The sequence below is a fragment of the Mchenga conophoros genome, linkage group LG3 (assembly GCF_057382185.1).
Source record: "Mchenga conophoros isolate Kocher_MC1m ecotype Shallow Benthic linkage group LG3, M_conophoros_male_GT1.1, whole genome shotgun sequence".
In the NCBI taxonomy this organism is placed as follows: Eukaryota; Metazoa; Chordata; class Actinopteri; order Cichliformes; family Cichlidae; genus Mchenga; species Mchenga conophoros.
In genome coordinates this window covers 35,687,493-35,715,465 of record NC_140528.1, presented here as the reverse complement: position 1 = coordinate 35,715,465, position 27,973 = coordinate 35,687,493, and the positions used below count along the sequence as shown (strand labels likewise).

Below are 27,973 nucleotides of genomic sequence, written 5' to 3'. Positions count from 1 at the left end.
TGGGCAAACCTTGTGTTATTTTGAACATGTATTTTTATGGGTAAAAAAAAATATGTCTATTTGTTTAACCCTTTAAGACCTACCATAGAACCAAGTCTGCCAGATATTATATTTTTACATGCTGTAGTGCCATTTTTGGGAGCATTTCAAGTTGCTATACATCAATACACCCATTATAACCCAAATTTTAACAATATATATGCATTAAGTGCATAGTAACAACATAAATTGCACAAAAGTGCAATAAACTACAAAAAATATGAAAATCGTTTTTGTTTTTTTTAACATATATTTGTAGTTAGAGAAATTTAAGAGGCTTATCCCTCAAAACTGTAAATACAAAAAAGTTGCACAAAATAGTTTCCTACCACAGGAAATTTATTTTGAGTGTCTTCATAGTTTTATTTTTGAAATACACCAACTTTTATATACTGCAGGAAAAACTATTTCCAGCAGTGCAATTTGAGTTCTAAGTATCCCAGAAATGTTACAGAAAGTCATAAAGTCAAAGATAACTTTTAAAAACCACCAGTATAGGCTTCTGAAATTAAAAAAAACTACATTTCCGCAAAATGACGTCACTTCTGGTTTCGGGCAGGTCATGGTGGACATGCGATAGTTTGCGCTGACGTCTATTTCAACGTAGGAAGTGTTACGAACAGCTGATCGGATCGGCAAAGCGTGTTTCTGGAATATTATATTTTTGTTGCTGCAAGCGCTTTTTATGCAGTTTTTGCAAAGCTATATGTGGAAGGAAACCATGACCTAGGGCAAGCTGATGCCATAAGATGTAAGTCCAAGTCCTCCGTTTTCATATGCAAAACAAATTATTGCGCTAGCTTACATGGTTCCAGTTCTACCTGGATTTAAAAATAGTTATGCAAAACAGAGCGTGCCCACTCCGACCGGCTTTAAAGGGTTAATGAATACATTTGATCAATAAACTTTCCTTATTTCAAGGTGTAACATGGTGTGGTCTTTCTTTGTGTGTGACTTCTTGATGTTGGTAAATACAATATATAAATACATTAATTTACATATAATAATGTACAACACATTATGGATCTGCATCTGCATCTGCTGTGAGGTCCTGCCTCCATGTACTTATGCAATTAATCACTGGACAGCTGGAAAGGTATGTTTATAAGTAATATTATATTAGGCCAATTTCCTATTTTTGACCTGTGGGTAGAATTGATTGTGAACTGAAGAGGGAAAATGCTTCTGAACTTGTAAAGAAACACATGATGGATTTAAGGTCATAGTGTTTGGTTTTTATTTAAGAAGAGAACTTGTTCCACTGTGCGATCCCCGAGTCGGTTTCTTTTCTTGGACATGATTTCTCCTGCCTGAGAGAAAATCCTCTCACATGGAACAGAAGAGGCTGGAGTGCACAGAAACTGGTAGAGATGCAGGTATACAGTCTTCCTGGGTCCCACAGACTATCAGCTAAAAAAAATAAACAAATTAAATTGCTGCAAACTCTGTAGAATAACATTTTAAGATTTTTTTTAAAATAACTTTTTATTTATTACATTTTAAGAGTCAAATCCCAGAATTCATTCCGCAGCCCGGCCAATTCCAGTTCCCGTTTAATATGAGCCGTTTAATATGGCTGGTAGAAAAGGTACAAACAAAGGGCAAGGCAAACTGAAGCAAAATTAACACAAACCTAAACTGGGGAATCTAAACAAACAATAAGAAAAACCTAGACAAGAAACTTGGAAGCATGGCATGGCATGGACAACAGACGACCTGACAATCACACACTGAAAACAGAGGACTTAAATACACAGGAGGTGATTAGGGGAAGTGGGAACACATGGAGGAACAGCTGACTGACATGAGCCTAATGACAGGACAAGGGAAGTGAAACTAAATACAATGAACAAAGAACACACGACTCCTTCAAAATAAAACAGGAAACATGAGACAGACATGATAATACAAACTTGATAACATAAGACGCGCAGCATGAAACACGAAGGGTGAGGGGAAGCTTAAATACAGGGGAAGAAAACACAAGGAGTCTAATAACCAAATGAACTTAGATAACCTAATGAACAAAATAAACTCAAACTTAAAACGCTGGGTCAAAAGACCCAGGATCATGACACTTTATTAATTAAATCATTATACTTCTTTTTTGTTTTTGATAAAACTATTTGTCAAGTGCAGCAATGGCAGAGGAAATATTACTCTTTCTGGGTCATAAAATAAACTTTTAAGATATTTTCAAGCAAGAACAGAATCAACGTTTGGAGGTTTACTTACCTGGATAATTGAGCATGCATCAAGAAGATTTAGTGTTAAATACCAAATCTGGAGTTGATAATTTAACATCCTATTAATGCTAACTAGATGTTAAGAGTTTATATATTAACTCTCATAGAGTATTTTATTTTAACTACGCAAGAGTTATCTTTTAATTATTTCTAAACAGTGTAAATTTTACTGTTCTGAACTTTAAGAACTTTAATAAATAAATATTTATTAAAAAGATGCAATGTTTTTCTGAAAAACCTTTATTTTGAACTGTGTACCACAATTTCAAAACATTTTCTAGAACATGTAACAATATGGAAAAATGCTGTTGCTTTTATTAGAATATTGTTTCTCAAAGAGTCTGATATAGGTGAGCTGGTCAATGCAAATATCAGCATGCTCATCACTCTTTCCTTCAGTACAATATGCATGTCCTCCATTCATCACTTTGTGGAACTTTGACTTACTTTTGCTTTCCCCCATATTCCACTTTCGCAAATATATCCTGTGTGGAGATTCAATAAAATTAAATTGTGCAGTTATTAATAGTTAATGCCAAAATTAACTTAAAACCTCAGTCTTTTTCATGTTTACTTAAACCGTGTGCACAAAACTCTCAAGGGATCTAAATTTTAACCTGTAGGTCCCAGTCAGCACATCTGCTACTGCTGTTTGCTCGGTTTTTGTGGGGGGTAGGTTTCAGGCTTCAAGCAGTGAAGCAGTGATGACTTTATGCTTACGTTTCATGATCTAAACATTGTTTTAGGTATATTTGAGTTAGCAAGAAAATTACTGAATATTTTTATGCAAGCTTTCTTTTCTTTCGTTTTTTTAACGATACAGGATTTGGCTGCAAACAATACATTTCAGTAAGCAAAATGTTCAGAAATGTCTTCTCTTCAGCCTTGGTCAGAACATGTGATGCTGGGGCTGGAGTCTGTGAATTTACTCTATTACTGTCATAGGCACTGTAGAAGTTCAGAGTTAAGAGGTCAAGAGATAATGGCTCCATCGTAAAACCTCAAGAAGATATAGAAACACACCTTTTTAACACTCAATTTTAACTACTATTACTTTAAACCTCAGAGTTACATTAGAATAGAATAGAATAGAATAGAATAGAATAGAATTCAACTTTATTGTCGTTGCACATGCACAGGTACAGGGCAACGAAATGCAGTTTGCATCCATCCAGAAGTGCTTTAGTGATATAGATATATTACAATATATATTAGCAATAGTATAGATATGTAAGTATATTACAGAAATGGGTCTATTATGTTATAATGTACACGGTATGAAGTATGTTGTGAATATTCTATAACTAAGTATGTACAGGCTGTAGTGAGTACAAGCTATGTACAGGCTATGAACAGGATATAAATATGAAAAACTATACAGAATATGAAATAAATAACTTTACAGGAATCTGAGATATACAGCTATACAGAAATGGGAACTATGCAAGTTGTAAACAGTTGTAGGATTAAAAATTATCGTATGTACAGAATGATTATTTACACAGAGCTATACAGTAGTGCAGTTAAGATAAGTGAGGGTGTGGATAATTTCCACAGAGGCTATATAAAGTGCTAGTGGTTGTGAGTGGTGGTTCACTCCATAAAAAAAGGATTAAAAGGATGTAACGCTAGTTAGAGTACAATGAACTCTACTTTGTGTGGTTGGTTGCTGCATTCTGGAAATGGAATGAAGGTGAGTGTTATTAACTCTCTTGGGTCCACAGACACACCGCACTTCCAAATCACATGACTGATTTAAGCTGACATAGCATTAAGCTGCAGCCACACTGAGTCTCTATTTCAGCTTGTGTTGAAAATTCAACCTTCAAAGTATACACCAGTTTTTAGATTTTAATGACAGGCCACTAAATCCAGAATTATGATAAAAAAACAAAAAACAAAACACTGTAATGGCAGCCTCGCCTCTGTCAGTGCGCCCCAGGGTGGCTGTGGCTACAATGTAGCTTGCCATCACCAGTATGTGAATGTGGGGAATGGGGATGACAAAGAGTACAGAGGACTGACCCAAGACTTTGTGGACTGGTGCCAGCTGAACTACCTCCAGATTAACACCAGTAAAACCAAGTAGCTGGTGGTAGACTTCCGCAGGCACAAACATCCTCCACTGCAACCACTGAACATCCAAGGTATGGACATTGAGACTGTGGACAGCTACAGGTACCTTGGTGTTCATCTGAACAATAGACTGGACTGGACTCATAACTCAGACGCCCTCTACAGGAAAGGGCAGAGCAGGCTGTACCTGCTGTGGAGACTCAGGTCGTTTGGAGTGGAGGGCCCACTCCTGAAGACCTTCTATGACTCTGTGGTGGCTTCTGCTATCTTTTATGGTGTGGTCTGCTGGGGCGGCAGCATCTCAGCCGGGGACAGGCAGAGACTGAACAGGCTGATCTGAAGGGCCAGTTCTGTTCTAGGATGCCCTCTGGACCCAGTGGAGGTCATGAGTGACAGGAGAATGGTGGCTAAGCTGTCATCCCTGTTGAACAACATCTCCCACCCCATGCAGCAGACTGTGACAGCACTGAGCAGCTCCTTCAGTGGCTGCGGCACCCACGGTGTGGGACGGAGAGATTTCACAGGTCTTTCATCTCCACTGCTGTCAGACTCCACAACAAAGTCTCCAACTGATCAAACACACACATCCACACAATAACACTAAGTGTTATAACACTAAGTGCAATAACACTAAGTGCAATACTCTTTTCTGGCATCATTGTATTTTTACTCCGAACTTTGTTGTTTACAAAATTTGTGCACAAGTTTTCAAAATTTACAATTTATATTTGCATTTCAACTTGTAATTTTTTTCTAAATATGTCTTTGGTTTTTACAGTAAAAAAATGTACTACTCCTTGAATTTTGTGTTTTTTATATGGTTTCATTGTGTTAATACAGTATGTCAATGAAAAAATAAGTGTGAGATTGTACTGAAAAGAATGATACAAAACAAGGCAAAACATCAAAAAATAAAGGTAAAATCAAAGGTGGTCAGAAATGGTCAATTATATTTTGGACCTCAAAGTAACCCTTTAATTTTTGTTATGACAGTGCAGATTTCTGACATTTTGCATAAATGCAAGCAGACCAGTGTGAAACTTAAGTTAGACTTGTGTTTGTAAATGAACTGCCCCATGTTGTCAGGATTTTATACTCATTAAGGTACATATGTATTTATTATTCAGGCTATACAGTATACAAAAGGAAATTCACATGTTTTATGTAACTGAAATTATGTGGGCTACAGAAAATAATATAGTTATAGACTATACCGATATGAAACGTGTATACTCACTGAATTAGAATCATTTTAACCATGTGTAATCCTTCAGTTTCACTCTGAGACACCTTTGAGCTTCCATATCTGAGTAGGGACATTGGGATTGAACCTTTTACTGTTGTTGAATATAATTATATAATATTCACTATCGTATAACTTACTTCCTAATACCAGTTTAGCTAAATATATCTTTTTCTGGAGTTTTCAGTCAGGTCTCTTATCATGTGAGGTGATAAACCTTCCTGTTTCCACTACAGCTGCTCTTTTTTAGATTGTGGAAGTCACATTCAGGCCTTTTACATGTGAATACCTCTGATTATAACACGGACCTCAAACTTGCATAGAAAGAAAAAACAAAACAAATAAAAAAACTTTAGTGTAAAAGTAGCTTTAATTTCATGGATCTGTAGCGATGTCACCTGATTCACAGCAGTAAGACCAGTTAGTGTATAACCCAGAAAGACTCATTCATTTGATAGATAATAGAAAAATAAGCTCAAATGATCTACACCATACAAGTTTAAGAGAAGAAAAAAAAATGAAATTATCAGGACTGTAGTTGTTAATTTAATGATCTCTAGTTCACTTGAGTTAAGCTAAAGAAACAAACAAATGTGAAATCATGTTGTTAAGTAAGAAATGGAGCTACACAAAACAAAAGAAGGCTGATAAACTAACATGCTTCCATATTTTATTTTATTTTTTACTGTTTTAATGTATGTCTCTTAACTCTAAAGAAATATCCAAAGCGTTAGTAAGGAAAGTGTAAAATTAGGAGAATTTTTAACATTTTGATAAAAATGAGTTGAAGTCTTATTTTAAGAAGTTGTTCAAAATCAAAATAAGAAAAATTGGCTGAACTTAAATATGTATCAGCTGTACATAAACATTTTCCCTTCACTTAAAAATATAGCAGTATTAAGTGGGTATAACTTAAATATCTTATGAGAATGTTTCAAAAGGAACAAGTCTGAGTCCTGAAACATGCGGATATTCCCAGAGCCTGGGTCTTGCTCATAGGGCTAATCTATGCACTCAACCTCAGCTACGTCAAAGAACTGAAAAACACATTTGAGGTGTTTAAAAAGATATTTCTGGAGCTGGAGTGTCTAAAAGCTAGCCCAAAGGTAAAGCCCACAGTAGTACAGAGCTGGAATCAAGTTCAAGAGGAAATGTTTTTTGTATGGACGTATTTTTTCTTTGAAGTTTTTTGAAGTGGGCCTATTTTGAACATTGGTTTTGTATTAAACAATGTTAATATCAAAGTGGAATTGCTATGTGTAATTTATTTTAACTAAAGTAAAGTACAGTTGCTAATAATAAAATTTATGTAACAATGTGCGTGGAAATTTTTTATTTGAATGAAAAAAAGCTTTTCACTGAAATTAGGTTGTTTGACCTTAAAAACAAATGTAAATCATGCTGGTTGTAGCAGAGTAATTGAGATAGTCTAACTACAAAAGTCTCACTGGATTTACTCAGTAGTGGCTGAGTTGGAATTACAAAAGTGCTGTATCACGTTGTTTATCTCCTCTCCCTATTTCCTATCTTTTTGCATACCTACCTACACTGATGCACCATTTAAGCAAATAGCTGCTGATTTGCAAAGCACAAAACAGGAATTAAACCGCAGAAAGCACATAAAGAAGACAACAACAATTAAAGCTGCAAGCAGCGTTATGAGGGCCCTCGCACCCCTGCGCGCCGAGCCACGCCAAACACCTAAAACCAGCACATCCGTAATGTAACATTGATGTAATTTATGCATTTAAGCACCAGCTAACATGAACTGGAAAAATAAAAATAATCTTAATTCTAACCAATATAGAAATTATCTATTAGATTACATTAGTCTTGACACAGCCTCTGCCACCACATCAGATCAATTGCTCTGGGCTCCTTTGATCAGCTCCATCACCTAGTGGGGGTGGGGGGGTCATAGTTTGGTCCCGCCTTCACTGTTGTGATTGGTGTGGGGGTAGGGACAGGCCTAGGGCGTCGGGGGGTTCCCCGGAGGCATCTTCCTTGGGGGGCTCAACCCGGGGTAGCGGTCATGTCCGGTTAGAGGCTCTGTTGGTTCTCAGGTGACTGTTTCCTCGTGGCTGCGTGCAGCGGGGCTAGGGGAGGGTCTGTGCTGACGGACGTGGGTTACTGACCTGGTAGCCTGGCTGCCCCTGGGTGGGTCTGGGATGGGCGTGAGGTTCTGGGGGCGCTCCGTCTCTGGGCTTGGGCCCTGGCCGGGCCTCGGGGGCTTGGGTCCTGGTTGGTGTGTTGCCGGGGTTGTGGGCGGGCGGGTGCATGGGGGCCCAGCCCTGGAGCAGGGTGCCGCCGGTGCGTCGAGCCACCTCGGGGGCTCTTCAACTGGTGGGGGAGGTTGTCACATCTTGCAGGAGCTTTCCTCTCTTCAGGAACTCTCTCTCCAGGAGGGGGAGATACAGGAGAGGTGGAGGAAGATCTCAGCCTGGGCGTCTATTGTCTTATGTAGTCTGGAAGATGAGTGGATGGTGGGGTGGGTGCAGTTTTCTCTGTGGTGGGGTTGGGTGGACTGTCCCGGGCTCTGTGGGGCCAGGAGGCGCTGCTGCACTGGTGGTTGCGTTGGTGGTTCTTTGTGTCCGGGGATGGGCGTCCAGGTACACACCGGCTCACTCCTTGGCGGCTGCTTATCGGGGCCTGGAGCCTGGGGCTTGCTCGGGCCACTTCGGAGGTGTGGTGCCCCCGGCCTCTCGGCCTGGGGCTCGGTCACTCAGGCACAGCTGGCTGCCGGCGGAGCTCACGGGCGCGTCACTGCAACTCCCCCTGGCTTCTGCTCCGCGGCTGCTGAGTGAGCCCTCATCTGGGACTCTCCTCAGCTCTTTCCGGGACAGTGGCGTGGCTGCCCCTCTGTTGGTCTTCCTTGGTCTCTCTTGTGTTCTGGGGGCCTCTGGATGTCTGGAGTTTTGATCTCCTCTATACCTGCTTCATGCCCTGGAGGACGGGGCTGTGGCCCCCCCACACCCTCTAGCAGATCATTACATGAAGGAACCTTTTAAAAAAACAAGCGCGTCCATGCTCACAGGTGTACACACGGGTGATCACACACACAAACTACACCCTTTTTGGCTCCTACCTCAAAGCACACTGTGTTCTGTTGATCTTATGTGCTGCACAATAATGTTTAATATTTAGTATTTACTGTCATATTCCCATATATCATTGTGATGTTGTTTATTCTATTACTCTTGTTCGCTTCTGCTTGTTTTCTTTTTTCTTTCTCAGCAGGTGATCCAGGTGATCGATAGATGCATTTTTTTTCTCTCTTTTTTTTTCTGCCCGTTCTGTTGGTTTTTGTTTTTTGCCCTTCTCCCCCGTCCCTCTTCTCAGCTGTTTCTCTTTCCCTCTTTCTTTCTCCCCTTCTTTCCCCCAGTCAAGTCTGTCCCGTATTCAGCAAGTGAAAATAAAATAAACAATAAAAGGTGAATCAACTGGACCATTATAGCAAGGCTGGGATGGTGGTAAATTTGGTAAAGTATGACAGAATGAGAGGCAATAAGATTTTCATGGCGAGTCATCGAAATTCGCCATGGCGCCACGGCCTCACCATATTGTGAAAACTCAAAAGCTCCGCAATTTAACATGGCCCAGGTGTGTAGTTGAAACTGACCAAATATGAAGCTTATACAACCAATTTCCAAGGAGGAGTTCGAAAAAGTTCGAGGCATGGAAATGGCAAAATTAGAGCCAAAATGTCATATTCACGTCCCAATGGCGGACTTCCTGTTGGGTTTAGGACATGGCCATAACAGACATTTTTGTGTGTCTCCTAACGTTAGATATGTGTACCAACTTTCATACATGTAGGTCATACCCATTGTGGGTATGACCTAATAATAATAATAATAATAATAATAATAATAATAATAATAATAAGAAGAAGAAGAAGAAGAAGAAGAAGAAGAAGAAGAAGAAGAAGAAGAAGAAGAAATGGAGCAGATACAATAGGGCCTTCGCACTTTTAGTGCTCGGGCCCTAACAAGAAAAGGAGCAGATACAATACAATTTATGTTAAGCTGTCGTTACTTTTGTACAAGGTGAAGTGTTTGCTATGTGCCAGGGAGCTGGGATATACAGTGGGGCAAAAAAGTATTTAGTCAGCCACCGATTGTGCAAGTTCCCCCACTTAAAATGATGACAGAGGTCAGTAATTTGCACCAGAGGTACACTTCAACTGTGAGAGACAGAATGTGAAAAAAAAAATCCATGAATTCACATGGTAGGATTTGTAAAGAATTTATTCGTAAATCAGGGTGGAAAATAAGTATTTGGTCACCTCAAACAAGGAAAATCTCTGGCTCTCACAGACCTGTAACGTCTTCTGTAAGAAGCTTTTCTGTCCCCCACTCGTTACCTGTATGAATGGCACCTGTTTGAACTCATCATCTGTATAAAAGACACCTGTCCACAGCCTCAAACAGCCAGACTCCAAACTCCGCCATGGCCAAGACCAAAGAGCTTTCGAAGGACACCAGGAAAAGTATTGTAGACCTGCACCAGACTGGGAAGAGTGAATCTACAATAGGCAAGCAGCTTGGTGTGAAAAAATCAACTGTGGGAGCAATCATCAGAAAATGGAAGACATACAAGACCACTGATAATCTCCCACGATCTGGGGCTCCACGCAAGATCTCATCCCGTGGGGTCAAAATGATCATGAGAACGGTGAGCAAAGATCCCAGAACCACACGGGGGGACCTGGTGAATGACCTGCAGAGAGCTGGGACCAAAGTAACAAAGGTCACCATCAGTAACACACTACAACGGCAGGGAATCAAATCCCGCAGTGCCAGACGTGTTCCGCTGCTGAAGCCAGTGCATGTCCAGGCCCGTCTGAAGTTTGCCAGAGAGCACATGGATGATACAGCAGAGGATTGGGAGAATGTCATGTGGTCAGATGAAACCAAAGTAGAACTTTTTGGTATAAACTCAACTCGTCGTGTTTGGAGGACGAAGAATACTGAGTTGCATCCCAAGAACACCATACCTACTGTGAAGCATGGGGGTGGAAACATCATGCTATGGGGCTGTTTTTCTGCCAAGGGGACAGGACGACTGATCCGTGTTAAGGACAGAATGAATGGGGCCATGTATCGTGAGATTGTGAGCCAAAACCTCCTTCCATCAGTGAGAACTTTGAAGATGAAACGAGGCTGGGCCTTCCAACATGACAATGATCCAAAACACACCGCCCGGGCAACAAAGGAGTGGCTCCGTAAGAAGCATTTGAAAGTCCTGGAGTGGCCTAGCCAGTCTCCAGACCTCAACCCCATAGAAAATCTGTGGCGGGAGTTGAGAGTCCATGTTGCTCGGCGACAGCCCCAAAACATCACTGCTCTCGAGAAGATCTGCATGGAGGAATGGGCCAAAATACCAGCTACTGTGTGCAAACCTGGTAAAGACCTATAGTAAACGTTTGACCTCTGTTATTGCCAACAAAGGTTATGTTACAAAGTATTGAGTTGTATTTTTGTTATTGACCAAATACTTATTTTCCACCCTGATTTACGAATAAATTCTTTACAAATCCTACCATGTGAATTCATGGGGTTTTTTTTCACATTCTGTCTCTCACAGTTGAAGTGTACCTCTGGTGCAAATTACTGACCTCTGTCATCATTTTAAGTGGGGGAACTTGCACAATCGGTGGCTGACTAAATACTTTTTTGCCCCACTGTAACAACAACACCTCATCTGTGCTTAGGCACTAGAGAGCTTTGCATGAGAAAACGGGGAACACCGATTGTGGAGCAAGACATTATCCTAAACTGGACTAACAAAGGACCATGAGTACAACATGAAACGTACATTACATAGCGTTAGGCTGAAGTTCATTGATCATTTTAATCATAAACTTGTTGTTGAAATATTTTTATTGAACATTTTTATTTCATCTGCTGATGAAAATGTGTTGATTTATTGGTCTGTTATGAAGCTATTGCTATTTCTAATGTGTTTTATCACTTTCTGATGTTTTATTAATTAAACAATACATGTATTAATTGTTGTGTTATCCGGTGGCGCCAGTGTCCGGCAGCCTCGCCTCTGTCAGTGCGCCCCAGGGTGGCTGTGGCTACAATGTAGCTTGCCATCACCAGTGTGTGAATGTGTGTGTGAATGGGTGGATGACTGGATATGTAAAGCGCTTTGGGGTCCTTAGGGACTAGTAAAAGCGCTATATAAATACAGGCCATTTACCATTTACCATTTATAGTATTTATATATATTTATTTATAGTATAGCAAATATATTTAATTATTACTGTTTAAAACACTAATATGTGACATGTATTAGTAGTGATGTTGTGCTGAGGGTTAAAATGCCTTTTTGTCTTTTGGTAACTACAAAATGACAATAAACCATTAATATATGTCTATGCTGTGCTCGTGTTTATTTTACCCTACTCAAATTCAATTTATGATACATTTTTATTTTGAAAGATTTAAAATGGTTCTTTAAAGAACCGTTTTTAAAAAGGTTCTTTGGAAAACCATTAAAGGTTCCCCAAAGAACCATTTCTTGATGGTTCTTTGCGGCACCTTTAAAGGTTCTTCAATGAACCACTGAAAGAAAAGGTTCTTCAAAGAACCATTGGTGAAAGGTTCTTTGTGGCACCAAAAAAGGTTCTTCTATGGCATCAGTCTAAAGAACCACTTTTGGTTCCAGTTGGCACCTTTATTTTTCTGAGTGTACCCTAAATTACTAATATATCGATATTTTAATGTGAGAATCGATTCTCAAACATAAATGATTGGTATGGGAGGAATCGATATTTCATGATCGATCCGCACATCACTAGTCCCTGGCTCTTTCTCTGTCTCTCCCTCCTGCTCTGTTCCTGTGCTACTCAGGCTACGTCCACACGTACCCGGGTATTTTTAAAAACTCTGTTTTTGCATTTACATGTGGATGAGGTCAACAGAGAAAACGCAGCGTTAAAGGTGTGCTCATTTTTTGACGTCACACTGTGCGCCACGTTATTGTTTCGGTGAAATGAATTTCTACAATGGCGGACGTAGACAAAATACTGTTACTGTTAATTTTACTCTCTGCAGTGTTTAAATGCTTAAATATACACACACAGTTACTGTCCCTCCACACATACGACTCAGTTCTGCTTCTATGCGCCATCTTTGTTTACTCCCACCCAGACTTATTGACTTTAGAATTTAGAATTTAGAATATTCTTTATTGTCATTGTCACAAGTACAATTAAATTGAAAGATGTCTCCGGTCAGTGCAACATCACGAAAGATAAATACTTAAAAACTATAATAGATATGATATAAAAGATAGAAATACATATAAAATACAGTATTCTCATACAGTAAATACACCCAAGCAATCCAGGCCTAAGGCCCCATACAGACACTCAACATACGACCTAGTTGATATATCACTCAAACAATCAATCACTCAGTCAATTTGTTAGCGCATCCAACAAAACGTGTCTGAAAGCATTCCAACATCAAGGGCACAAATGACAACAGGGGCAATGAAAGTCATCTACTTTTAGTAGCATTGAGACATGATATTGCAATTGGGTAGAAACTGTGTTTGAGTCTGTTAGTCCTTGTGTATGTTGTTCTATACCGTTTACCTGTAGGCAGCAGTTCGAACATGGAGTGTCCAGGGTGTGAGGTGTCCTTTATGATGTTATGGGCTCTTTTGAGGCAGCGGGAACTGTGTAGGTCTTTCAGTTTGAGGAGAGGGCAGCCGATTGTCCTTTGGGCAGCGTTGATTACTCCCTGGAGTGCTTTCCTCTGAGCCACTGTGCAGCTAGCGTACCATACGCCTATGCAGTACGTTAGTATGCTTTCGATGGAGACTTCTGATTGGCCAACATTTCTACACGGATAGGAATATAGCACCACCTGCTGCTGTGGCATGTTCCTAGCAGCGTTTTCCTTCGTTTTTGGCTTTTATGTGTGGACGGGATTTTTTTTATTAATGAAAACGGAAAATCTTCGTTTTCAAAAATACCCGTGTACGTGTGGACGTAGCCTCAGTGTAACTACCGCCTCTCCCCCCTCTTCCCAGCGTAAAGCACAAGGCTCACATGCTGAGTGAAGCGGGAAAAAAGTGTGAGAGAGAGGGTGAGAGAAAGAAAAAAAAAAACCACGGCTCGCGTCGTTCACGTCAAAGATCTGGCTCTAATAGCCATTTCGTTTGCGACCGACCCATCACTAATAGCAACATTATACAACTGTAATAAGTTACGTGTGTGATATTTATATTTGTGCTTTCCTCAGGAGAACAATCTGAAATAGATGAAGACCTGGTCAGCATGGTGATTGAGGACTCCCAGCCATTTAGCACTGTGGCGGAAAGGAGGTGAAGTGTTTGCTATGTGCCAGGGAGCTGGGATATAACAACACCTCATCCATGCTTAGGCACTACAGAGCTTTGCATGAGAATAAGGGGAGCACCGATTGTGGAGCAAGACCAGGTGAGCCATCAAATGCAATGATAATATAGCATGCAGTAATGTTACTAAATGATATAACAATATTATACAGCTGTTATAAGTTACATGTGTGATATTTATATTTGTGCTTTGTCTTTATTGTGTTTCCTCAAGAGAACAATCTCCAATAGATGGAGACCTGGTTAGCATGGTGATTGAGGACTCCCAGCCATTTAGCATTGTGGAGGACAAAGGATTCAAAAGATTTGTTAAATCATTAAATCCTAGCTATTTTTTCCCCACTAAAAAGGTCATAAAAGAAGTGAAAATGTAGTTTTTACATAATTTAAATTGAACAGGCAGGACTGTGTAGCTGTTCATACCTCAACGTTACAAAAGCACAACCACTGTCCACACCCCAACCACACCTCACCTCACAGTAAATGATCATTTCCATTTTAAGCATTTCCAAATAATCATTTTCCATACTGCCAGTATAAATATACACAGTGTACTGCCATCACTACAATATACATGTTTTACACACTCCTTTTGTTGTTGACATTTACAGGCTGTGTGCAAAAGGCCACACTCTTCAAATTCATGCCAACTAATATTTTTACGTCCAGTAGGTGTCCTGCTAGAGCAAATGAAGCTTTGCGCTGGGATGAACCAATTGGATGAAAAGCTTCAGTGCTTCATGAAGTTTCATCTGCCCATCACTATCAATAACCTTTTAAATATAATTTGAAAGAAGCTGAAAGATACAATACCAAAAGTAGACCTGGAGTGTGTGGTACATTTTCCAACATATATGGGAGGAAAAGGTAAAAGGCAAAAACGCGGCTGTGTGCACGCAGGAGAAGGACCCAAACGCAAAATTCACCACACAGGAATTAAACTCAAAAAGCTGCTTTATTGCAGAACGGCACAAAAAATATAACAAAACTAAACTGAGACAAGGATAACTATCACACAGGGAAACACAGCCATGAGAGAGACTATGATACTGACAAAGAGAAACACAGGGGTTAAATATATTGGGGGATAACGAGGTAATGAGACAGAGAAGGAGAGCACAGCTGGGAGTAATCAGGCTGGACGAGACAAGGGAAGCAAAACTAGAAACACTGACATGAGACACGGACCTTCAAAGTAAAACAGGAAACACACTGAACTCTAGACATGTAAACTTAACAGCAACTGGGGAGACAGAACATAGGGACCTGAAACATAGTACAGAAAGGCACAGTAGACACAACATGGAACACAGGGAAGCCATATTACAAAACCTAAGAAATAAACCTATGATAACCATAACTGAAAACCTAGGGAAATAACAAACACAGTACAACAAAGGACTCAAAACATAAACCATAATATAAAAAACACAAGAACAGAAAGACCCAGAACCGTGACAGCAAAAACTATTATCATAACAATAACTCTGAATATGCTAGAGTTTGCTCCCAGCCACTAAAGTTCAATTGAAGTTAACTTTACAGATACGAGAACAGCCAGAATCATTGCAGCTGATATCCTGATCAAATTTGAAATCAGGTAAGGTTTGGGGCTCTCATGGACCTATTTATGGCTGATATTTTTATAGTTATCAACCATCAAAGCAAAAGCAGAAGGACAGTGTCAAAGCTTTTAAAAGAGACACTGCAGAACAAAAACAAGGGACTAGAGCCTATCAGGAAAACTAGTGAGTGGACCTCTGATTAAAGACTTTCTACCAAACTACAACTGCAGCTGAACAAATGAGCTGTTGGTGGAACTTTACACTCTGAAATATTTAAAGGTTTAAAGGATGAGACAGCTCAGCACAGCATGTTATTAACTTCACACATGAAGTGGTTCAGTCCAGTCAGTCTTCAGTTTTGCAGCCACCGTCCACATCCTGCTTCTTTGACTGGTCGTCACGGTAACTCTGGACTTTCCTCCAACGAATCCTGAAGTCTGTCAGTCCTTCTGACAGCATGAGGCCTGACAGCTGGACAAAATGTGCAGATGATGAAAAACATGAAGCATAGTTTGAACTTGTGTCAAGTTTGTGTTGGTGACTGAACTGCTGACCTGCTGTGAAACCTGCTGCTGGATCTCTGTGCTGTGCATGTCTGCCTCTGACTGAAGCTTCATTTTCACCACTGTTTGCTTTGTCACTGCTAAAAATGAACCACATATAACAACACAAACATTAGTGTTTTACATGATGACAGGATCTTACAGTGTTTGCACTCTGGACCTCACCTGTGAAACAGAAAAAAGAGAATCTGATACCACAGTCGGCATCACCCCATTTCCCTGACATTAAATTAAATGCTCCACAGTACTCAATTAAAAAGTAGTTTTCAGGCTTAGAAGACAGCCAGTTAGTGAACGTGGAGGTTGTGTTGTCAGACCAGAAGGCCCAGGGATCCCTGTAGAGGCCAATCCACACATACTGAACCCCTGATCCATTCAAAGTGAGCGTGATGTTGGATTTCTCCTCTTTGCTTCTTATACTGGTCAGGTCTGTGTGGTATGTCCTGCAGTACGACTGAGCTGCTGACCAGGAGCGGCTCTCCTTCACTAAGATGTAACTTGTACTGCTGGCTGTGAAAGATTAAAAACTTTTTTAGAACATGCACATAATATGAAAAAATAAATCTCATAAAAATCTAGAGATAAGTAGGGCAACAAATCTTTTTTCCTACCATTGTAACACAGGAAAGGGTAAGAATCTCCACAGGGTCTATCATTCATCTGTGTTTGTCCCTGAAGAGCCACACAGTATTCCTTTGCATTTACACAGTCTGGTTGGCTGTTAGCCCAGATCAAAAATTCATTTTTACTGCCAACATAAAAAAGTTTTCCCTCCATGGACCACTTCCAGCTGTAAGGATCATCATAGAGCCCTATCCAAGCCCAAGTATTGGTCTTTGGTGAAATTGAGAAAAGCAGTTGGTTGATGTCGCTGTTGTAAATGGTGACCAAGTCAGTGAAGTGTTCTCTGCAGTAACTCTGAGCTTCAGTCCAGGTCATCGGCTGGTTCACAAAGTGGTATTCTCTGGAGTGGGGAGGAAGAGTGGAAAGTCCTCCTGAGAAAAATAAAACAAAGGTTTTTTATAGTGGAAACTGGGCGAATCACTGAAAAAGACAAATTTACAAAAATAAAAATTACAACCATTTAAATAGTCATATTATATGGAGACTAACTTGAGGTGGGAAGTTACAAAGTAACTTACAAACATAAAAGATAGTTCTGTGCTGTGTTTATCACCAGGGCTTACGCCACACAAGCAGATGAAAGAGGTAAAAACATGTAGTTTATATTGGGGATAGATGATGAATGGGAGGGAGAGCCTTCAGCTTTCAGGCCCCTCTTCTGTGGAACCAGCTTTCAGTTTGGATTCAGGAGACAGACACTATCTCTACTTTCAAGATTAGGTTTCAACCTTTACTTTCCTTGAAAGATGGCCGCCTCTCCCTGATCCTGGTTCTGTTGGAGTTAAAAAATTTAGTTTTCCAACCCCTACTGTTGCCAAATTGCTTGCTCATTCATAGAGAGTCATATGATTGTTGGGTTCTTGTCACAAATTTGTTACAATGTATTATTGTAGGGTCTACCCTACAATATAAAGCTACAATGTTTCAGTAAAGAGTGACTTGTACTTCTGGCCCGTTAAGCAACGGTTTAACACATTTCACTGCAAACTATAAAAGGAATCTGGATTTAAATAGAACATTGTGTTGAATTAAGTGTAGGAAGCACTAGTATACAGTGTCTATGGAACAAATCTCCTTCAACGTTCACAATGACCAAAGTGAGGACTACAGGCATTTCTCTCAGTCAGCTGATTGTGTTTAGGGAAAAAAGCAGCTAAATACACTGAGACTGCTCCACGTTGCTAGTGAGTTAACTTTGGATGTCTGTAGGTTTTGTCAAACTTGGAGTGAACAAAAGCAGCAAAACAGTAAAAGATGCAGACAGTGAAATTCTGATTTATTTCATGAATACAATGAAACATTTTACAGTCAACAGAAGAAAGTAGCATATATGATAAATGGATACTACAACATAACACGGACAGTGAGAAGTAAAACTCATCGTCTTACCAGATGCTATATTCTTTAAACCTAAAATAAACCACTGAAATTAGAGTTTAGTGTTGTGAGTCATCTATTAAAAACATTAGGTTCTTGTTTCACAATGTGCATGAACTCAAAAGTTTCATATTTATAAACTATCGAAAAGAATACTGTCACGATCCTGGGTCTTTTGACCCAGCGTTTTGAGTTTTAGTTTATGTTTAAACCCTTCAGGTTTTCTAAGTTCATTTTTTATTATGCCTAGGTTGTTATAGTTCTTTGTTATTAGATTCCCCTTGTGTCTTCCACCCATGTTAAGTGTCCCTTGCACTTCATGTGTTTCATGTCTGTGTCTTACGTTGTAGTTCAGGTTGTCATGTCTGCGTCTTATGTTTCCTGTTTTATTTTGAAGAGGTCTGGTGTTCCTGTGTTCATCGTGTTTAGTTTTACTCTTCCACTGTGACGTCGTTATGTTCATGTGTGTCAGCTGTCCCCCATGTGTTCCCACTTCTCTCATTAGCCTCCTGTGTGTATTTAGTCTGTGCGTTCTCATTCAGTCTTTGTTGGATCGTCTGTGTTGTTCCCGTGCCAAGTCCTGCGTTCAGGTTTTCATTCATATATATAAAACACCCAGCACGCCCCTGCGGGCGGTTTATCCTTCAAGCTCGGGTCCTCTACCAGAGGCCTGGGAGCTTGAGGGTCCTGCGCAGTATCTTAGCTGTTCCCAGGACTGCGCTCTTCTGGACAGAGATCTCCGATGTTGTTCCCGGGATCTGCTGGAGCCACTCGCCTAGCTTGGGAGTCACCGCACCTAGTGCTCCGATTACCACGGGGACCACCGTTACCTTCACCCTCCACATCCTCTCGAGCTCTTCTCTGAGCCCTTGGTATTTCTCCAGCTTCTCGTGTTCCTTCTTCCTGATATTGCTGTCATTCGGAACCGCTACATCGATCACTACGGCCGTCTTCTTCTGTTTGTCTACCACCACTATGTCCGGTTGGTTAGCCACCACCATTTTGTCCGTCTGTATCTGGAAGTCCCACAGGATCTTAGCTCGGTCATTCTCCACCACCCTTGGGGGCATCTCCCATTTTGACCTCGGGACTTCCAGGTTATACTCGGCACAGATGTTCCTGTACACTATGCCGGCCACTTGGTTATGGCGTTCCATGTATGCCTTGCAGTGGCGGCTGGCCCATAGGGGGCGCTCGGGCTCCGCCACCCCAAATGTGGAGGAGTAAAAATATATATTTTTAAAAAATTCATCAATGATAGTTTTACTATGTGTGTGCCCATATACAGCCAGGCGTATTTTAACATTTTCACCAGCTGACTCATTAAAGTTCAACCAACAAACGGTGTTTTTCTTCTTCTGGGGCGCTCGTCAAAGCGCCCTTGATATGCAGCGAAATAGCCTATCATTAAATGGTTGCCAGGGGAAAATAATAAATATTTGACCTATCAGCGTCGCTGAATTAAATGGTTTGGGGGCGCTTAAAATTGCGCCCCTGCAGAAAACGCGCGAAGATTTGCTGTTCTAGAATTTTACCTCAGTCAGTAGCCTAAGTGAGCTATAAGGTCAGAGAGAGACGATGGCAGCGGTATTGTTAACGGTTGAGGCACAGCCTCCCCCAAATTCGGTTAGATCGCTTCTAACCTACCCTTTTGCCAGAAGGACAATGGCAGAAAAACTGCAAGTTAAAGAGTTGGGACCTGACAAGCCCGAAATTCAACTAACCCAGGCAACGAAGGAGAAGTCAAAAGCATACAACAGGACTTTTTGTCGGAGTTGGTTCCAGCGCAAGTCGTGGCTGACAGGCTGTGGAACAGCTAATGCACTTTTTTGTTTCCCATGCATACTGTTCAAAAGTGACAAGTGTGATTTGACGTGGACACAATCTGGACAAACCGACTTAAAGCACCTCTCCGAACGAATCAAGAAACATGAAAGCTCACGAGTTCATATGGACAACAGTGTAAAGCTAGCTGTGCTAGGGAAAACTAGCATAGCGGCGCAGCTAGATGATGGACATCGGATTGCTTTAAGAAGGCACAACGAAGAGGTAGATAAAAACCGTCATATTTTATCTAAAATCATCGATTGTATTAAGTTTTGTGGTGCTTTTGAGCTAGCAATGCGGGGACATGATGAAAGTGATTCCTCAGACAATCCAGGGATTTTTAGAGGTTTAGTCGACTTGATGGCATCAATTGATCACGACTTGAGGCAACACCTTGAAAATGCTACTGTATTTAAAGGCACCTCGAAAACAGTCCAGAACGAGATCCTGGATTGCATGTTGGCAGTTCTGAGAGAAAGGATCGTGGAAGAAGTAAAGGCAGCGAAGTTTTTAGCCATTCAAGCTGATGAAACCACTGACATTTCTACACACTGTCAGTTAGTCATGGTGCTAAGATACATTGACCAACGAAACCGTATTCAAGAGCGTTTTTTTGAATTCATCAAGCTACCCAATGCTTGTGCAGATGCAATAGCCAGTGCCTTATCGGAGAGGCTGCGCTTCATCCTCCCCCAGAGACAAGAGAGAAAGTTGATCGCCCAGGCCTACGATGGGGCCGCTGTAATGAGGGGTACCACTGGAGGAGTGCAGCGTAAGATACAGGACATTTATGCTAACGCTCACTACGTACATTGTTATGCCCATCAGTTAAACCTGGTAATGCAACAAGCAACCTCCCACATCCCTCAAATCAGTCACTTTTTTTCCGACATAGCAGGATTCGCTTCTTTTTTTACTAAATCGAGCAAGAGGACTGCAGTGCTTGACGAGGTGGTGGCGCACCGACTTCCAAGTGCATCGGCAACCCGTTGGAACTTCAACAGTCGTGCTGTGAATACAGTGTATGAACATAAAGACGATCTGGTGAGGTGTTTTCAGACCATCCGTAACAGTGAAGGATTTGATGCCCCTACAAAGAGAGATGCCGGTGGTTTCGTGAGAATGCTGGAAGACGAAGCTTTCTGTTTTTTCCTGGCCTTGTTTCACAAGATAATGCCACATGTAGACATGCTGTATAACCACCTACAGAAGAGAAACATCGATTCTGTCACCATCGCAGGGATCACCCAGACATTCATCAGCCGCATGCAGGCTATCAGGTAGGCATAAAAGCATAAATATGTAACCTAGAATAAATGTTAATTATCTATGCATAGATTCTATCAAATTCTCTGCATATATTCTGTGTTCTGTGACTTAAATGTTTAATGGAATTCAGATAATTTTGATTTATATCAGCCTTTGAAGTAATTTTATGAAAAATATTTGATTAAGTATATTTGATGAAGTATATTCCCAGTAATGATTTGATGTAGCCTATACCATAGGCTATTTCCTGAAATTATGGCCAGGGCCTTTATTTACTTGCACTGGTTTTCCCCCAGCCATTAAACCAGGTCCGGTTATTAATTAAATCCGGTAATTCCCGGTAATTAGAACACAACCTTTGTTTGGTTTGTGTTTGGTTAATATATCCCTATTCAGTTTTCAGAAGCCATTAATGAAACTTATGTATTGGATCAGGGAGGCACTTCCTAATCTGGTTGTGGATGAGGAGTACAGGGGACCTGTTCAAGACCCACCCACAAAGAGACGGAGAACATTGGGGGAAGACAGGCAACACCATTTGGCACTGGAGGTAAGCACTAGCTGCTTGGTCTGATTTAAATCGGATCATCAGATAAAATCTAATGACGATGCTGTCAGATGTCATTTGATATAGTGGTCATGACTGTTTTGTTTTGTTATGGACAGATTTTTTTTTTCAGAATAATGATTAACATGAGACATGTGCCAAAGTCTTACCACTGAATCTAACTCTTACCAATTATATATTATTGGATAGGTGTGCGACACCATTATGAGCCATGCCAAGGAGAGGTTTTCTTTCACCAAGCACCTTGTCAGCGCCACTCTGTTGCAAGGAGACTTGTTCCAACAACACAGCAAAAATTTTCCAGATGCAGCACTACAAACCACAGTGGAAGCCTATCCCTCATTGGACAAAGCCAGACTTAAAACAGAACTGTCCCTGATCTACGACAACGAGGAGTTTCAGAGTTGTAGTGGTGCGCTGGCGCTCTATCAGGTTCTGATGGAAAACAACCTTCAAGACACATTCACCGAAACTGTAAGTCTTCTTAACATCCTCATCACCACACCAATGACAACATCAGAATCGGAGAGGTGTTTCTCTACTTTAAAGAGGATAAAAACTTTCCTGAGAAACAATATGGCTCAGGATCGGCTCAACGCTCTGGCTATGCTGTCCATAGAGAAAAAACTCACACAAGAACTTCCTGATTTCAACACCAGGGTCATCGAGAAATTTGCCACTCAGAAAGACAGACGAGCAAAGTTCTTGTACAAATAAGAACCCTTAACCATATTTACTCTCTTTCTCCATCCCTCTCTCTTTCTCTCTTTAGCCCACCCCCCCAATCAGTTTACAGTTGTTGTTTTCAATAGTTATTTTTCATTCATTCAAAAAAAAAAAAAAAAAATCTGTTCATGTTCATTTTTACAAATCTATACAAATGGCCAGAATATGGTTGTTCATTTTTACAAATCTATACAAATGGCCAGAATATGGTTGTTCATTTTAAATTTAAATTAAAATTGTGTTGTTTGATGTACTCATTAAATGGGTCATTTTAGTCGATATCATAAAAATTGCCCCCCCTGAGATTTTTTTCAGGAGCCGCCACTGATGCCTTGCCTGCTAGCATCTTGCACCCTGCTATATATATATATATATATATATATATATATATATATATATATATATATATATATATATATATATATATATATATATATATATATATATGCTCATCATCATTGCCATGTTTAGTAGTGATGGCCAAATGAAGCTTTCTGAAGTACTGAAGCTTGTATTGAAAAATAGTTCACTACTCGAAGCTTTTCAACACAGTCCTCTCTGGTGACATCTGGTGGCCAAAAATATGAAGAGCAACTTGAATCCACAAAATAAAACCGCTTCATTATGATTGCCCACTCTACAGAGTGGAATTCTGTCTGATATTGGGCCTCCGTTGTGTTGCTTTGAACGTGTATTCTTTGGTGGTTAAAAAAATGTGGTTTATTTGTTTAATAAATAATTTTGACCAGTAAACTCTCCTTGTTCAAACATGCACCATGGTGTGGTCTTTCTTTGCTTGTGACTTATTGATGTTGGTAAATACAATAATTGAAAAATACCACATTACACAAAATATACATATAATAATGTACAACACATTATGGAGTATGCTTCTGCTCTGAGGTCCTGCCTCCTTGTACTTGTGCAATTAACCGCTAGACAGGTGTATTTATAAATAATATTATATTAGGGAAATTTTCCCAGACATATTTTTGACCTGGGGGTAGAATTGATTGTGAAATGGAAAGGAAAATGCTTATGAACTTGGAAATTAAAAACATGATGCATTTAAAGTAGCCCTTTTCCATTTTTATTTAAGAAGGGAATTTGTTCTAGTGTGTGATGGCCGAACCTGTTCCTTTTCGTGGAGATAATTTCTCCTGCCTTAAGGGAAATCCCTTCACATGGAACAGAGGAGGCTGGAGTGCACAGAAACTGGTAGAGATGCAGTTTTACAGTCTACCTGGGCCCCACCAACTATCAGCTAAAGAGAATAAATAAATGAAATTGCTGCACATTTGGCAGACTAACATTTTCAGATTAATTAAACAATAAAATATATATTTTTACAACATTACATGTAAAGAGTAAAGTGGAAGTTTTTCTAAAGTTATTTAATGATATTTATATTATGGAAGCAGATTTTTGACATTTTACCTTTTTCCCGTTTTCAGATATAATAAACACGCACAAAACAAAAGCAAACGGCCAGAACACAAAGCTGGAAAACCCACCCGATTGACAAAAATCAACTCAATATTCTCCCACACAACAGATGTTAGAATGTCTGCACCTGGGTCCAGTCTTCAAACTCCACGCAGTTTGCCTCGGCAAACTGTGACAAATACATTTATTTCGATATATGAACTACACTTCTTGTAAAAGAAAAGCTGATTGGAAATGCATTCAAAAAAAGCTCCTGCCATGACCTTCCTTCTGCAAGCACACACTCACATAGTAGCACATGCAGCATCTCACTCACACATGCACACACACATGTCACGTTTTAAGCGCGGTTTGAATAATCAGCGCTGACAGACATTTATGAAGCGCAGGCTATAACAGACATGCTTACCGTGTGAAAGGACCGCGGATGTCTTGGAGCAGAGCAACACGTTGTATTGTTGGTATTCTCTTTTGCATAAACAACAACCGACTGTCAGAAACGCTCTGTCTGGGTAACAAAATCGGCTCCAACGCGCGCCCAGGCATCAACCGGTCTTTCCACCGGCTGGCTTGACCCTCAGCTTTCATGCTGGGATCTGCAGCACAACCTCGCACTGTCCCCTGGGGCACGGCAAAAGTTGTAAGTCCTAGTTTGTGTCTTCACTGCTCCCAGAGAAATAACAATTAAAGAAAGGGCTTCAACACGAATTGTCCACAAGCACGTTCATTTTCAGAAGTAAACAAAAAAACTTGCACCAGCCATACTGTTCATAGCCACAGGAGAGAAAGCTGAAAACTTCCCAGAAACTGAAATTGTAATAAATTGATCAAGCTAAAGCTGCCTCTACATCATTTTGGAAAGTTCCCGAGCCTTTATAGCCAAACAAACTCTGTGCGAGACAAATAATATGTAGAATTAAACATCTACAGTTTATTGAGACACACAGGTCAGTACCTCGCTATTGTCTCTAAACATTAAGATCCATAAAAAATCAGTTTTATCAACAGAGGACACATGAAAGGAGCAAAGCTAACAGTTCTGAAGAGCGGTGCACGCTCTCATTTCACAAGTTGGCCTACATTTTCCAGAAAGACGACACAGTGAAAACCTGTAAAAATACTGAATTTAAAAAAAAGGTTCACACTATGTTTCACCAAGTTAAAAACAAATCCAGCGAAGCTGCTTCTAACACAAACAGTTATCTTTCAGATCAATGGCTAAAGAGCACCATTAAAAAAATTTGATCCTGCATTTACAAAAGTAATTCCTGTTTGTATAAATTCACACTGAAAATATCACTTTATAAAACAGATAAATCTAATTAAAATGCGCCCCCCAATACTTACTCTCCCCACTCCACCGCTCTGTCTCTATCTCCCTTTCTGCTGTTCGTGTTGTGTTGATTGGAAACACGCCTGAGCTATATGGTAATGTTCAATCATATGTTACATGCAGCAAGCCTTTTTCTCCAGTCAATAGCATGAGGGAGAGATATTGCGGGAGTTTTCTTCGGCTCTGATGGCCTCGATTGAGCAAGTAAAACAGTGTGCACCTGATGTTAAGGCTAAGCTTGTGCACACTTTCAGTGGCTGCGGCAGTGGCTAGGTGGGAACACCCTCGCCAAGTGTCTAAGCTGCGGTTGTTTAGTTACTACGAGCACTTTGTACGGTGGTTTGCCATGTTGGCTGTTCCCCTACATAAATTGATGGCTTACTTGGCTGGCAAGTAGGTCAAAGTGGGGATCAGGAGAGGTCGTGAGCACTCCCTGGACATGCGAGCATGAAGAGAGTTTTGAGGTCCTAAAGTTAAAGTTGGTATCTGCTCCTGTATTGGAGTACTCAGACTTCAAACGTCTTTTCATTTTAGAGATTGACGGCAACCACAGTGGCTTCCTGATACAACTCTCCCCTTTAATCTGGGCTTGGAACCAGCACTAGCAATACCTCGCGATGCGGTTAATATCAGTACTAATTAGAATGAGGAGAAAAACAACTAGAAAAAGAAACATATTGATCCCTAATGATGCAGCCGAAGGATGAAGTTTGTTAGATTTAATATTACAGAAAAAACTGCAAAGATTTTCAATAAATCAAAGATATAAATGTGAAAAAATAAAGAACTTATATTTAAAATGAATGCAGGTATTGCGGTATGAGAAAATAAAGATTTTCTCTGTGTGTTAGATGTGTTAATAAATATCTAATTTTAAAAAATTAACATGCAATCTGATTACCCAAATAACATCAGTTTTTTTCCCCATTATGATCATGGGTTATAATTCAAATGTTTAAAATATTAATATTACTGACCTGAGAGCAGCAGGATGAGCAGTAAACAGGTTTCTTCCATTCTGGGCATCTGTACAACAGATATAGTCATCATGATTATTATTGTACCATAATTATTATCACCCATTCTTGTCATTTAAGATTCATTAAAAACTAAAAAAACTGTTGGACATTATGAACAATGCCAGGCATCCTCTGCACACGGCCATTAACAACCAGAAGAGTCTGTTCAGTGACAGGTTGCTTCTCCCCAAGACAAGAACTAACAGACTTAAAAACTCTTTTGTCCCACACGCCATCAGACTGTTTAACTCCTCTCTGGAGGGGAGAGGGAGGGGAGACAGGAGGACAAAGGAGGGGGGAACAACTAAGCTGTAGTGCCTCTTCACCTCACTGTGCAATACCTTTTGTTAATAGTCAACGGTGCAATAGACTCCATACTTGAAATGTGCAATTCACTTGTATTTTTATTTTTATTCCTATTTATTCTATTTATCCCCTTCGTATATTTTATTTATATATGTCTCTGCATTTATATGTGTGTGTGTGTGTGTGTGTGTGTGTGTGTGTGTGTGTGTGTGTGTGTGTGTGTGTGTGTATATATATATATATAATATTCTGTAACTGTAACTTCTGTCGGTGCTGTGCTTTTGGAAACCGAATGTCCCAGAGGAACCCACCCGAGGGATTAATAAAGTTTTATCTTATCTTATCATTATCTCCAGTAAAACAAGGTAATGTATAATAGGTTTCTTAGTACATCTTCTTTGGCATCCTCTTAGCTTGACATTGTTATTTAAATGGTCTGTACTTGTATAGCGCTTAAAAAAAAAAAGAAAAAAAAAAAAAAAAGGTTTCTTAGTACATAGTTTGGTGCGCATGTCTACAATAATTACATGCAATATTTTTTGAATATTTAAAATCTATAATCTGTAGATCTATAGTCTTGACACAATTGGACACCCAAAGCCTGTCTATTTCAAAATGTTTAAATCAGAGTGATAAATTAATGACGACTTACCTGACAACTTATCTTTTCATCTGCTGACTGAAGCTGATGTTCAAAGAGGTTTTTCTTTGTTCTTCACACATATTTTACTGTCAAATTAGGACACGTGTACGGAGTGAACTTCCTGCAGAATTTGTGTGTCCCTAACTGATTAATTTAAAACAAAAATACAAGTTTACTTTCTGACAGTAGAGAATGAGACACCTTTCCTGGCCTAAGGACGGTGAATCTTATTTTATCTCTTTAATATTGCTTCTATTTTTTCTGCAGGAATGTACAATGTAATAGATATATTGACTTTGTAGGGTCATGTGACCCTACCAAAGTTCCTTTGAAACAAAAATGATAGGCCTCAGGGCTTAACGAAACATGTGAAGGTGACCAAAAGGTGACTCCGTCTCACCAAAATGCAAATCATTAGGAAAATCAAGTTAGTTGAATAGGAAACAAATGGAAATAAGCTTGTGCAGGTTCTGGGAACAGACAACAGAGGTGATGGTAACAAGGTGCTAGTGGCTTAACAAAATGTCATCTTTGAAGTATAGGGGCTGATTACACAGTAATAGATATAGTAATGTCTACATTAGAAGATTACCACTGTGTTAGCATTGTCAGTAAACTGGATGCAGTTACATTATCAGACTATGGCAATGGCTGCACCAAAGCCCCTGTAGAACCGTGTAATCCATTAACTATCAAATGCATGTATCCTCTGACAACTGAGTTTTTG

At 40.0% G+C, this 27,973-nt stretch overlaps 2 protein-coding genes across 2 annotated transcripts; one reads left to right on the top strand and one right to left on the bottom strand.

Annotated features, from left to right (window-relative positions):
• Positions 1-14,984: 14,984 nt before the first annotated feature.
• On the bottom strand, positions 14,985-26,301 carry LOC146578387 (putative C-type lectin domain family 20 member A). The gene is made up of 5 exons (XM_085259265.1): positions 26,256-26,301; positions 16,720-17,103; positions 16,274-16,618; positions 16,100-16,188; positions 14,985-16,016 (listed from the first exon to the last, which is right to left on the bottom strand). Exons 1-5 carry the CDS (start codon positions 26,293-26,295, stop codon positions 15,891-15,893), a joined length of 984 nt encoding a protein of 327 aa, XP_085115391.1. The 5' UTR covers positions 26,296-26,301; the 3' UTR covers positions 14,985-15,890.
• On the top strand, positions 20,652-22,791 carry LOC146578388 (zinc finger MYM-type protein 1-like). The gene is made up of 3 exons (XM_085259194.1): positions 20,652-21,216; positions 21,641-21,755; positions 21,963-22,791. Exons 1-3 carry the CDS (start codon positions 20,681-20,683, stop codon positions 22,488-22,490), a joined length of 1,179 nt encoding a protein of 392 aa, XP_085115320.1. The 5' UTR covers positions 20,652-20,680; the 3' UTR covers positions 22,491-22,791.
• Positions 26,302-27,973: the final 1,672 nt, after the last annotated feature.